The sequence below is a fragment of the Oncorhynchus keta genome, chromosome 9 (assembly GCF_023373465.1).
Source record: "Oncorhynchus keta strain PuntledgeMale-10-30-2019 chromosome 9, Oket_V2, whole genome shotgun sequence".
Classification (NCBI taxonomy): Eukaryota; Metazoa; Chordata; class Actinopteri; order Salmoniformes; family Salmonidae; genus Oncorhynchus; species Oncorhynchus keta.
The window spans coordinates 7,262,855-7,277,726 of record NC_068429.1 but is presented as its reverse complement, the minus strand read 5'-3'; the positions used below and the strand labels follow the sequence as shown (position 1 = coordinate 7,277,726).

Sequence of the window (14,872 nt, the reverse complement as noted above, 5' to 3'; positions counted from 1 at the left end):
TCTTGTCAGCTAAATTAACTAGTGTAGCCCACAGCCATATGGCATAGCCAGATCAGGACCTAACATAAGGACAACTCAGAGTTGAACAGAAGCTGCTCCACTCGAGAGCCCACTGAGATGCAGTGTCTTAGACCTCTGCTCCACTCGGAAGCCCACTGAGATGCAATGTCTTAGACCTCTACTCCACTCAGGAGCCCACTGAGATGCAGTGTCTTAGACCTCTGCTCCACTCGGGAGCCCACTGAGATGCAGTGTCTTAGACCTCTGCTCCACTCTGGAGCCCACTGAGATGCAGTGTCTTAGACCTCTGCTCCACTCTGGAGCCCACTGAGATGCAGTGTCTTAGACCTCTGCTCCACTCTGGAGCCCACTGAGATGCAGTGTCTTAGACCTCTGCTCCACTCGGAAGCCCACTGAGATGCAGTGTCTTAGACCTCTGCTCCACTCTGGAGCCCACTGAGATGCAGGACCTTAGACCTCTGCACCACTCTGGAGCCCACTGAGATGCAGGACCTTAGACCTCTGCTCCACTCGGAAGCCCACTGAGATGCAGGACCTTAGACCTCTGCACCACTCGGGAGCCCACTGAGATGCAGTGTCTTAGACCTCTGCTCCACTCGGAAGCCCACTGAGATGCAATGTCTTAGACCTCTACTCCACTCAGGAGCCCACTGAGATGCAGTGTCTTAGACCTCTGCTCCACTCGGGAGCCCACTGAGATGCAGTGTCTTAGACCTCTGCTCCACTCTGGAGCCCACTGAGATGCAGTGTCTTAGACCTCTGCTCCACTCGGAAGCCCACTGAGATGCAGTGTCTTAGACCTCTGCTCCACTCGGGAGCCCACTGAGATGCAGTGCCTTAGACAGTTGCTCCACTCTGGAGCCCACTGAGATGCAGTGTCTTAGACCTCTGCTCCACTCGGAAGCCCACTGAGATGCAGTGTCTTAGACCTCTGCTCCACTCGGGAGCCCACTGAGATGCAGTGCCTTAGACAGTTGCTCCACTCGGGAGCCCACGTGAGGAGGTCCTCTTGTAGGAGGATATGAGGGAGATAGTGATAGCTCTATAGGTCCAAACAGAGAGTTGTAGCTCTGAAGTCAGGTGTTAGGTTAGTTTAGCCTTAAGGTCAATGAAGACCTTCATACCTTCATGGTGTATCTGTACTAAACTCAGTGTGTGTGTGTGTGTGTGTGTGTGTGTGTGTGTGTGTGTGTGTGTGTGTGTGTGTGTGTGTGTGTGTGTGTGTGTGTGTGTGTGTGTGTGTGTGTGTGTGTGTGTGTGTGTGTGTCAATGCTTCTCCATGTCTGGTGCGGAGTGATCTGGTACCAGTATCCTAGATGTTCGTTATTCTGCCATGTCCTCCTCAACCCCTACATCTGCTCTAGAGGCTCCTCTACTGATTTCTGAGATCTGAAACAGAAATGTATTCTTCTCTCTCCTCTTCAATCCAGGTTGAGGGAGGTGGGAAGGCGGACCTGTTGGAACACCCCCTGTTGCCAGGTGACCAGGTGGTTGTCATTAACGACGTGGAGCTCAGTGGATTCAGGCAGGAAGCCATCTCATTGGTCAAAGGATCCTACAAGACTCTTCGACTCACTGTTCGCAGGTATGTTAACTAAAACCCCATCATCCAATCACATGCTCTCTCTCCTCTCTGTCTGTCTGTCTGTCTCTCTCTCTCTCTCTCTCTCTCTCTCTCTCTCTCTCTCTCTCTCTCTCTCTCTCTCTCTCTCTCTCTCTCTCTCTCTCTCTCTCTCTCTCTCTCTCTCTCTCTCTCTCTCTCTCTGTGTCCCCTCCTCTCAATCTGTCACCATAGCCATGATCAAACGGCCATGTTTCATGTTTTCGGTGTTCTTGTTTTTATCCTGCAAATCACATCATGTTGAAAGGCATTGGTTTGGTCACACCAGGTGAGAGGTGTTGGTTTGGTCACACCAGGTGAGAGGTGTTGGTTTGGTCACACCAGGTGAGAGGTGTTGGTTTGGTCACACCAGGTGAGAGGTGTTGGTTTGGTCACACCAGGTGGAGAGGTGTTGGTTTGGTCACACCAGGTGAGAGGTGTTGGTTTGGTCACACCAGGTGAGAGGTGTTGGTTTGGTCACACCAGGTGGAGAGGTGTTGGTTTGGTCACACCAGGTGAGAGGTGTTGGTTTGGTCACACCAGGTGAGAGGTGTTGGTTTGGTCACACCAGGTGAGAGGTGTTGGTTTGGTCACACCAGGTGAGAGGTGTTGGTTTGGTCACACCAGGTGAGAGGTGTTGGTTTGGTCACACCAGGTGAGAGGTGTTGGTTTGGTCACACCAGGTGAGAGGTGTTGGTTTGGTCCTCACCCTCCCCAGTCTGATGTCTATAGTGACCTCACCCTCCCCAGTCTGATGTCTATAGTGACCTCACCCTCCCCAGTCTGTTGTCTATAATGACCTCACCCTCCTCACCCTCCCCAGTCTGATGTCTATAGTGACCTCACCCTCCCCAATCTGATGTCTATAATGACCTCACCCTCCCCAGTCTAATGTCTATAGTGACCTCACCCTCCTCACCCTCCCCAGTCTGTTGTCTATAGTGACCTCACCCTCCTCACCCTCCCCAGTCTAATGTCTATAGTGACCTCACCCTCCTCACCCTCCCCAGTCTAATGTCTATAGTGACCTCACCCTCCTCACCCTCCCCAGTCTAATGTCTATAGGGACCTCAACCTCCTCACCCTCCCCAGTCTCTTGTCTATAGGGACCATGATTCAGAACTCACAGATAATAGGCCAGGCAGTGATGGGTTCTAGTTTGTGTGTGTGTGTGTATGTGTGTATGTGTGTGTGTGTGTGTGTGGTGGGATCATGGCTGAACCCCCCCCCTCCCTCCCTCCCCCCCAGCTCTATTGTTGTCTCCATAACAGCAGCTGTGGAGCGGAGGGTGAAAATAGTCCTTCCTACTGGTTCTGTCTCCACTGGACTGGGCCAAGTCAACCAGCCTTAAGCCTTTCCTGTCTTCCCGAGCTTCAGAATAACCCATGAATATACACAGCACACACTTGCTGGTTCACGTGCAGACACACCCATACACCACTTGCACATCACACTGCCACTTTTATTTAGACTGAATGAGCCGTGTGTTAATATGTAATATGTACAATACTCTTTCATCCATGTGCACAGTAGTAGAGGATCAAGGATTTAGGCTTGTTAAGGAAGCTATTTCTTAATGCTAATGCTAATGCTAACTAAAAGCCAGGCAGTAATGTAATGCACTGTGTTTCCCCCAGGAGGCACACTCTATAAGAGTTGTTAGAGTATGTTGTTATAGAGAGAGAGAGAGAGAGAGACTGGAGAGAAGAGAGAGAGAGAGAGAGAGAAGAGAGAGAGAGAGAGAGAGAGAGAGAGAGAGAGAGAGAGAGAGAGAGAGAGAGAGAGAGAGAGAGAGAGAGAGAGAGAGAGAGAGAGAGAGAGAGAGAGAGAGAGAGAGAGAGAGAGAGAGCACACATCGCTACAACACTGTATATAGACGTAATATTATCTCTGTGAATGTAATGTTTTACTGTTCATTTGTATTGTTGATTTCCCTTATGTTTATTATCTACTCCACTTGCTTTGTCAATGTTAACATATGTTTCCCCATGCCAATAAAGACCTTAAATGTTATTGAATTGATTGCCTGGAGAGAGATATGTGAACTGAATATGGTGAATCTGTGTTTACCAGCCTCAGGCAGCTTTAATGCACATGCTATGACCTCTGACTGGCTAGCTAGGATCCGTCCAGTCAGTGTGCCTATAGCCTCGTCCTGTCTAAGTGGGGAGTGGGAACGACTAAGGCCAGGCAACCAAAGCATACCTGACACTCTGCCACCACTGCACACAGGCCAGGCTAGCCACACCACTAACAGTAGTGCATTATATCGGGAATAGGTTGCCATTTCAGGCTGGATAGTCTGTCCCTATTGTCCCTGGCTCTGACTGAATGGATAGCCTGTCCCTATTGTCCCTGGCTCTGACTGAATGGATAGTCTGTCCCTATTGTCCCTGGCTCTGACTGAATGGATAGCCTGTCCCTATTGTCCCTGGCTCTGACTGAATGGATAGCCTGTCCCTATTGTCCCTGGCTCTGACTGAATGGATAGCCTGTCCCTATTGTCCCTGGCTCTGACTGAATGGATAGCCTGTCCCTATTGTCCCTGGCTCTGACTGAATGGATAGCCTGTCCCTATTGTCCCTGGCTCTGACTGAATGGATAGCCTGTCCCTATTGTCCCTGGCTCTGACTGAATGGATAGTCTGTCCCTATTGTCCCTGGCTCTGACTGAATGGATAGCCTGTCCCTATTGTCCCTGGCTCTGACTGAATGGATAGCCTGTCCCTATTGTCCCTGGCTCTGACTGAATGGATAGCCTGTCCCTATTGTCCCTGGCTCTGACTGAATGGATAGCCTGTCCCTATTGTCCCTGGCTCTGACTGAATGGATAGCCTGTCCCTATTGTCCCTGGCTCTGACTGAATGGATAGCCTGTCCCTATTGTCCCTGGCTCTGACTGAATGGATAGTCTGTCCCTATTGTCCCTGGCTCTGACTGAATGGATAGCCTGTCCCTATTGTCCCTGGCTCTGACTGAATGGATAGCCTGTCCCTATTGTCCCTGGCTCTGACTGAATGGATAGCCTGTCCCTATTGTCCCTGGCTCTGACTGAATGGATAGCCTGTCCCTATTGTCCCTGGCTCTGACTGAATGGATAGCCTGTCCCTATTGTCCCTGGCTCTGACTGAATGGATAGCCTGTCCCTATTGTCCCTGGCTCTGACTGAATGGATAGCCTGTCCCTATTGTCCCTGGCTCTGACTGAATGGATAGTCTGTCCCTATTGTCCCTGGCTCTGACTGAATGGATAGCCTGTCCCTATTGTCCCTGGCTCTGACTGAATGGATAGCCTGTCCCTATTGTCCCTGGCTCTGACTGAATGGATAGCCTGTCCCTATTGTCCCTGGCTCTGACTGAATGGATAGCCTGTCCCTATTGTCCCTGGCTCTGACTGAATGGATAGCCTGTCCCTATTGTCCCTGGCTCTGACTGAATGGATAGCCTGTCCCTATTGTCCCTGGCTCTGACTGAATGGATAGCCTGTCCCTATTGTCCCTGGCTCTGACTGAATGGATAGCCTGTCCCTATTGTCCCTGGCTCTGACTGAATGGATAGCCTGTCCCTATTGTCCCTGGCTCTGACTGAATGGATAGCCTGTCCCTATTGTCCCTGGCTCTGACTGAATGGATAGCCTGTCCCTATTGTCCCTGGCTCTGACTGAATGGATAGCCTGTCCCTATTGTCCCTGGCTCTGACTGAATGGATAGCCTGTCCCTATTGTCCCTGGCTCTGACTGAATGGATAGCCTGTCCCTATTGTCCCTGGCTCTGACTGAATGGATAGCCTGTCCCTATTGTCCCTGGCTCTGACTGAATGGATAGCCTGTCCCTATTGTCCCTGGCTCTGACTGAATGGATAGCCTGTCTCCAGTCCTGACTGGCTGGGTTATCTGTCCCCCTTGTCCCCAGTCCTGACTGTCTGGATAGTCTGTCCCCATTGTCCCCAGTCCTGACTGGCTAGATAGTCTGTCCCCATTGTCCCCAGTCCTGACTGCCTGGGTTGTCTGTCCCTGTTGTCCCCAGCCCTGACTGGCTGGATAGTCTGTCCCCATTGTCCCCAGTCCTGACTGGGTCTGTAACCCTGGACTACACTACACTGGGTCTGTAACCCTGGACTACACTACACTGGGTCTGTAACCATGGACTACACTACACTGTGTCTGTAACCCTGGACTACACTACACTGGGTCTGTAACCATGGACTACACTACACTGTGTCTGTAACCTGGACTACACTACACTGTGTCTGTAACCCTGGACTACACTACACTGGGTCTGTAACCCTGGACTACACTACACTGTGTCTGTAACCCTGGACTACACTACACTGGGTCTGTAACCATGGACTACACTACACTGTGTCTGTAACCCTGGACTACACTACACTGGGTCTGTAACCATGGACTACACTACACTGTGTCTGTAACCCTGGACTACACTACACTGTGTCTGTAACCTGGACTACACTACACTGTGTCTGTAACCCTGGACTACACTACACTGGGTCTGTAACCATGGACTACACTACACTGTGTCTGTAACCCTGGACTACACTACACTGTGTCTGTAACCTGGACTACACTACACTGTGTCTGTAACCTGGACTACACTACACTGGGTCTGTAACCATGGACTACACTACACTGTGTCTGTAACCCTGGACTACACTACACTGTGTCTGTAACCCTGGACTACACTACACTGGGTCTGTAACCCTGGACTACACTACACTGTGTCTGTAACCTGGACTACACTACACTGGGTCTGTAACCCTGGACTACACTACGCTGGGTCTGTAACCCTGGACTACACTACACTGGGTCTGTAACCCTGGACTACACTACACTGGGTCTGTAACCTGGACTACACTACACTGTGTCTGTAACCCTGGACTACACTACACTGGGTCTGTAACCATGGACTACACTACACTGTGTCTGTAACCATGGACTACACTATACTGTGTCTGTAACCATGGACTACACTATACTGTGTCTGTAACCCTGGACTACACTACACTGTGTCTGTAACCTGGACTACACTACACTGTGTCTGTAACCCTGGACTACACTACACTGTGTCTGTAACCCTGGACTACACTATACTGTGTCTGTAACCATGGACTACACTACACTGTGTCTGTAACCCTGGACTACACTACACTGTGTCTGTAACCATGGACTACACTACACTGTGTCTGTAACCTGGACTACACTACACTGTGTCTGTAACCCTGGACTACACTACACTGTGTCTGTAACCCTGGACTACACTACACTGTGTCTGTAACCTGGACTACACTACACTGTGTCTGTAACCCTGGACTACACTACACTGTGTCTGTAACCTGGACTACACTACACTGTGTCTGTAACCTGGACTACACTACACTGTGTCTGTAACCCTGGACTACACTACACTGGGTCTGTAACCCTGGACTACACTACACTGTGTCTGTAACCTGGACTACACTACACTGGGTCTGTAACCCTGGACTACACTACACTGTGTCTGTAACCCTGGACTACACTACGCTGGGTTTGTAACCTGGGATCTGGGTCTCTGGTTCACCTGCCTGACTGGCTGGGTGGCTGTAGAGTAAAGAGGTCTCTCTCTCACCCTCTCTCTCACTCTCACCCTCTCGCTCTCTCACTCTCACCCTCTCTCTCTCTCTCGCTCTCTCACTCTCACTCTCACCCTCACCCTCTCGCTCTCTCACTCTCACCCTCTCTCTCTCGCTCTCTCACTCTCACCCTCTCTCTCTCTCTCGCTCTCACTCTCACCCTCTCTCTCCCTCCCTCTCTCCCTCCCTCACCCTCTCTCTCTCTCTCTCTCTCTCTCTCAGAGTCTCTCTCTCTCCCTCTCTCGCTCACTCTCACCCTCTCTCTCCCTCCCCCTCTCTCTCTCTCTCTCTCTCTCTCTCTCTCTCTCTCTCTCTCTCTCGCTCTCACTCTCACCCTCTCTCTCCCTCCCTCTCTCCCTCCCTCACCCTCTCTCTCTGAACCTCTCTCTCCCTCCCTCTCTCCCTCCCTCACCCTCTCTCTATCCCCGAACCTCTCCCTCTCTCACCCTCTCTGAACATTTCTCTTTCTCTCTCCCTTCCTCTCTCTATCAATACAATTCAAAAGGCTTTATTGGCATGAGAAACACATGTTAACATTGCCAAAGCAAGTGAGGTATATAATATACAGAAGTGAAATAAACAATACAAATGAACAGGAAACATCACTCACAAAAGTTCCAAAATAATAAAGACATGGCAAATGTCATATTATGTGCAAACAGTTATCTCTCTCTGTTACAGACTGAGAGGGGGAGGGGAGGGAGGAATCCGCCCAGCAACATAGAGTGGCAGGATGCTCATTTACATTGAAGTCCAGAGTCCATGATAGGAGAGAGAGGGGATAGAGAGAGACTCTGAGAGAGAGAGAGACTCTGAGAGAGAGAGAGAGAGAGAGAGAGAGAGAGAGAGAGAGAGAGAGAGAGAGAGAGAGAGAGAGAGAGAGAGAGAGAGAGAGAGAGAGACTCTGAGAGAGACTCTGAGAGAGAGAGAGAGAGAGAGACTCTGAGAGAGAGAGAGAGAGAGAGAGAGAGAGAGAGAGAGAGAGAGAGAGAGAGACTCTGAGAGAGAGAGAGACTCTGAGAGAGAGAGACTCTGAGACACCAGCCTACCACTCTCTACCAGCCTACCACTGTCTACCATCCTACCACTACCTCCTACAGTCTACCAGCCTACCACTGTCTACCAGCCTACCACTCTCTACCAGCCTACCACTGTCTACCAGCCTACCACTGCCTCCTACTGTCTACCAGCCTACCACTCTCTACCAGCCTACCACTGTCTACCAGCCTACCACTGCCTCCTACTGTCTACCAGCCTACCACTCTCTACCACTGTCTACCAGCCTACCACTGCCTCCTACTGTCTACCAGCCTACCACTCTCTACCAGGCTACCACTGTCTACCATCCTACCACTACCTCCTACAGTCTACCAGCCTACCACTCTCTACCACTGTCTACCACTGTCTACCATCCTACCACTCTCTACCAGCCTATCACTGCCTCCTACTGTCTACCAGCCTACCACTCTCTACCACTGTCTACCATCCTACCACTACCTCCTACAGTCTACCAGCCTACCACTCTCTACCAGCCTACCACTGTCTACCATCCTACCACTACCTCCTACAGTCTACCAGCCTACCACTCTCTACCAGCCTACCACTGTCTACCAGCCTACCACTCTCTACCAGCCTACCACTGTCTACCATCCTACCAGTACCTCCTACAGTCTACCAGCCTACCACTCTCTACCAGCCTACCACTGTCTACCATCCTACCACTACCTCCTACAGTCTACCAGCCTACCACTGTCTACCAGCCTACCACTCTCTACCATCCTACCACTGTCTACCATCCTACCACTGCCTCCTACTGTCTACCAGCCTACCACTCTCTACCACTGTCTACCAGCCTACCACTGCCTCCTACTGTCTACCAGCCTACCACTCTCTACCACTGTCTACCAGCCTACCACTGCCTCCTACTGTCTACCAGCCTACCACTCTCTACCAGGCTACCACTGTCTACCATCCTACCACTACCTCCTACAGTCTACCAGCCTACCACTCTCTACCACTGTCTACCACTGTCTACCATCCTACCACTCTCTACCAGCCTATCACTGCCTCCTACTGTCTACCAGCCTACCACTCTCTACCACTGTCTACCATCCTACCACTACCTCCTACAGTCTACCAGCCTACCACTCTCTACCAGCCTACCACTGTCTACCATCCTACCACTACCTCCTACAGTCTACCAGCCTACCACTCTCTACCAGCCTACCACTGTCTACCAGCCTACCACTCTCTACCAGCCTACCACTGTCTACCATCCTACCAGTACCTCCTACAGTCTACCAGCCTACCACTCTCTACCATCCTTCCAATGTCTACCATCCTACCACTACCTCCTACAGTCTACCAGCCTACCACTCTCTACCAGCCTACCACTGTCTACCAGCCTACCACTCTCTACCAGCCTACCACTGTCTACCAGCCTACCTCTGCCTCCTACTGTCTACCAGCCTACCACTCTCTACCACTGTCTGCCAGCCTACCACTCTCTACCACTGTCTACCATCCTACCACTACCTCCTACTGTCTACCAGCCTACCACTCTCTACCACTCTCTACCACTGTCTACCATCCTACCACTGCCTCCTACTGTCTACCAGCCTACCACTCTCTACCACTGTCTGCCAGCCTACCACTGTCTACCAGTCTACCACTATCTACCACTGCCTACCACTATATACGACTGCCTACCACTCTCTACCACTGTCGACCTGTCCACCACCCTACCACTACCTACCACTGTCTACCATTGTCTACTATTGTCTAGCACTATCTACCATTGCCTACCACTGTCTACCACTGCCTACCACTATCTACCACTGTCTACCACTGCCTACCACTATCTACCACTGTCTACCACTGCCTACCACTATCTACCACTGCCTATACCACTGCCTACCACTGTCTACCACTGCCTACCACTGCCTACCACTGTCTACCACTATCTACCACTGCCCACCACTGCCTACCACTGTCTACCACTATCTACCACTGCCCACCACTGACTACCATTATCTACCTCAGCCTACCACTGTCTACCACTATCTACCACTGCCCACCACTGCCCACCACTGCCTACCACTATCTACCACTGCCTACCACTGTCTACCACTATCTACCACTGCCTACCACTGCCTACCACTACCTACCACTATCTACCACTGCCTACCACTGCCTACCACTGCCTACCACTGTCTACCACTATCTACCACTGCCTACCACTGCCTACCACTGTCTACCACTATCTACCACTGCCTACCACTGCCTACCACTACCTACCACTATCTACCACTGCCTACCACTGCCTACCACTGTCTACCACTATCTACCACTGTCTACCACTGCCTACCACTGCCTACCACTATCTACCACTGCCTACCACTGCCTACCACTGCCTACCACTGTGGGATCAGAAGACTGAGGAGTACTTGCACAACGTCAGACTTTGGACACAGCAGTTCTCTGGGAGGGGAAGGGAGGGACGCGAACAAGAAGGAGGCATGATAATTACCTAAGAACCGGAGTCATTCCAGGTTACTGATGCTGGAGTTACCAGTGAGTACAGGATTACAGGTTACTGATGCTGGAGTTACCAGTGAGTACAGGATTACAGGTTACTGATGCTGGAGTTAACAGTGAGTACAGGATTACAGGTTACTGATGCTGGAGTTAACAGTGAGTACAGGATTACAGGTTACTGATGCTGGAGTTACCAGTGAGTACAGGATTACAGGTTACTGATGCTGGAGTTATCAGTGAGTACAGGATTACAGGTTACTGATGCTGGAGTTACCAGTGAGTACAGGATTACAGGTTACTGATGCTGGAGTTAACAGTGAATACAGGATTACAGGTTACTGATGCTGGAGTTAACAGTGAGTACAGGATTACAGGTTACTGATGCTGGAGTTACCAGTGAGTACAGGATTACAGGTTACTGATGCTGGAGTTACCAGTGAGTACAGGATTACAGGTTACTGATGCTGGAGTTAACAGTGAGTACAGGATTACAGGTTAGTGATGCTGGAGTTACCAGTGAGTACAGGATTACAGGTTACTGATGCTGGAGTTAACAGTGAGTACAGGATTACAGGTTACTGATGCTGGAGTTAACAGTGAGTACAGGATTACAGGTTACTGATGCTGGAGTTATCAGTGAGTACAGGATTACAGGTTACTGATGCTGGAGTTATCAGTGAGTACAGGATTACAGGTTACTGATGCTGGAGTTAACAGTGAGTACAGGATTACAGGTTACTGATGCTGGAGTTAACAGTGAATACAGGATTACAGGTTACTGATGCTGGAGTTAACAGTGAGTACAGGATTACAGGTTACTGATGCTGGAGTTACCAGTGAGTACAGGATTACAGGTTACTGATGCTGGAGTTAACAGTGAGTACAGGATTACAGGTTAGTGATGCTGGAGTTACCAGTGAGTACAGGATTACAGGTTACTGATGCTGGAGTTAACAGTGAGTACAGGATTACAGGTTACTGATGCTGGAGTTAACAGTGAGTACAGGATTACAGGTTACTGATGCTGGAGTTAACAGTGAGTACAGGATTACAGGTTACTGATGCTGGAGTTAACAGTGAGTACAGGATTACAGGTTACTGATGCTGGAGTTAACAGTGAGTACAGGATTACAGGTTACTGATGCTGGAGTTAACAGTGAGTACAGGATTACAGGTTACTGATGCTGGAGTTAACAGTGAGTACAGGATTACAGGTTACTGATGCTGGAGTTAACAGTGAGTACAGGATTACAGGATTACAGGTTACATGCTAACCTGTTCAGCTGAGGGACACTAACTGAAAGCAGGTGAATCTGCCTGGAAGGAACCCAGATGGACTTCAGTTGACATGCTCTAGTCATGTACTTGTATCTCTCTGTCAACTGTGATGTAACACAGTCTGTTTGTCTGGTCTTCCTGACTGATGGTGACTCTCTCTGTGCTGTGGACTAGCTGAACCTGTTCTGAGGTGACAGGAAGAGGCACTTTGGATATTGTAATTGTCCTATGTGGATAGGACTTGGGACTTGACTCTGGTCATTATTGGATGGAATAATAGAGGATGGAGGAGAACCCAGACATCAGTAGTGATTCTGACAGGTATGTGGAGGGCCTCTGTACAAACCTAACTGCAGATAGACCTACTGGTATGTGGAGGGCCTCTGTACAAACCTAACTGCAGATAGACCTACTGGTATGTGGATGGCCTCTGTACAAACCTAACAGCAGATAGACCTACTGGTATGTGGATGGCCTCTGTACAAACCTAACAGCAGATAGACCTACTGGTATGTGGATGGCCTCTGTACAAACCTAACTGCAGATAGACCTACTGGTATGTGGATGGCCTCTGTACAAACCTAACAGCAGATAGACCTACTGGTATGTGGAGGGCCTCTGTACAAACCTAACCGCAGATAGACCTACTGGTATGTGGAGGGCCTCTGTACAAACCTAACTGCAGATAGACCTACTGGTATGTGGATGGCCTCTGTACAAACCTAACAGCAGATAGACCTACTGGTATGTGGATGGCCTCTGTACAAACCTAACTGCAGATAGACCTACTGGTATGTGGAGGGCCTCTGTACAAACCTAACAGCAGATAGACCTACTGGTATGTGGAGGGCCTCTGTACAAACCTAACTGCAGATAGACCTACTGGTATGTGGATGGCCTCTGTACAAACCTAACTGCAGATAGACCTACTGGTATGTGGAGGGCCTCTGTACAAACCTAACTGCAGATAGACCTACTGGTATGTGGATGTCCTCTGTACAAACCTAACAGCAGATAGACCTACTGGTATGTGGAGGGCCTCTGTACAAACCTAACAGCAGATAGACCTACTGGTATGTGGAGGGCCTCTGTACAAACCTAACTGCAGATAGACCTACTGGTATGTGGATGGCCTCTGTACAAACCTAACTGCAGATAGACCTACTGGTATGTGGATGGCCTCTGTACAAACCTAACAGCAGATAGACCTACTGGTATGTGGAGGGCCTCTGTACAAACCTAACTGCAGATAGACCTACTGGTATGTGGATGGCCTCTGTACAAACCTAACTGCAGATAGACCTACTGGTATGTGGAGGGCCTCTGTACAAACCTAACAGCAGATAGACCTACTGGTATGTGGAGGGCCTCTGTACAAACCTAACAGCAGATAGACCTACTGGTATGTGGAGGGCCTCTGTACAAACCTAACCGCAGATAGACCTACTGGTATGTGGAGGGCCTCTGTACAAACCTAACAGCAGATAGACCTACTGGTATGTGGAGGGCCTCTGTACAAACCTAACTGCAGATAGACCTACTGGTATGTGGAGGGCCTCTGTACAAACCTAACTGCAGATAGACCTACTGGTATGTGGAGGGCCTCTGTACAAACCTAACTGCAGATAGACCTACTGGTATGTGGAGGGCCTCTGTACAAACCTAACCGCAGATAGACCTACTGGTATGTGGAGGGCCTCTGTACAAACCTAACAGCAGATAGACCTACTGGTATGTGGAGGGCCTCTGTACAAACCTAACAGCAGATAGACCTACTGGTATGTGGAGGGCCTCTGTACAAACCTAACCGCAGATAGACCTACTGGTATGTGGAGGGCCTCTGTACAAACCTAACAGCAGATAGACCTACTGGTATGTGGAGGGCCTCTGTACAAACCTAACTGCAGATAGACCTACTGGTATGTGGAGGGCCTCTGTACAAACCTAACCGCAGATAGACCTACTGGTATGTGGAGGGCCTCTGTACAAACCTAACCGCAGATAGACCTACTGGTATGTGGAGGGCCTCTGTACAAACCTAACTGCAGATAGACCTACTGGTATGTGGAGGGCCTCTGTACAAACCTAACAGCAGATAGACCTACTGGTATGTGGAGGGCCTCTGTACAAACCTAACAGCAGATAGACCTACTGGTATGTGGAGGGCCTCTGTACAAACCTAACAGCAGATAGACCTACTGGTATGTGGAGGGCCTCTGTACAAACCTAACAGCAGATAGACCTACTGGTAGGTCAGATCGTTCACAGCTTTGTGGAAGTTACCTGTGGCGCTGATGTTTAGGCCAAGGTATGTATAGTGTTTTGTGTGCTCTAGGGCAACAGTGTCTAGATGGAATTTGTATTTGTGGTCCTGGTGACTGGACCTTTTTTGGAACACCATTATTTTGGTCATACTGAGATTTACTGTCAGGGCCCAGGTCTGTCAGAATCTGTGCATAAGATCTAGGTGCTGCTGTAGGCCCTCCTTGGTTGGTGACAGAAGCACCAGATCATCAGCAAACAGCAGACATTTGACTTCGGATTCTAGCAGGGGGAGGCCGGGTGCTGCAGACTTTTCTAGTGCCCGCGCCAATTCGTTGATATATATGTTGAAGAGGGTGGGGCTTAAGCTGCATCCCTGTCTAACCCCACGACCCTGTGTGAAGAAATGTGTGTGTTTTTTGCCAATTTTAACCGCACACGTGTTGTTTGTGTACATGGATTTTATAATGTCGTATGTTTTACCCCCAACACCACTTTCCATCAGTTTGTATAGCAGACCCTCATGGCAGATTGAGTCGAAGGCTTTTTTGA

At 49.8% G+C, this 14,872-nt stretch overlaps 1 protein-coding gene across 1 annotated transcript in view; it reads left to right on the top strand.

Moving 5' to 3' along the window:
- LOC118380269 (protein Shroom3-like) overlaps positions 1-14,872 on the top strand; it is a 196,133-nt gene that overhangs the window by 36,345 nt on the left and 144,916 nt on the right. Inside the window, exon 2 of the mRNA XM_052525020.1 lies at positions 1,452-1,606. Coding sequence (XP_052380980.1) covers positions 1,452-1,606 — 155 coding nt within the window. The remainder of the gene's footprint in view (positions 1-1,451; positions 1,607-14,872) is intronic.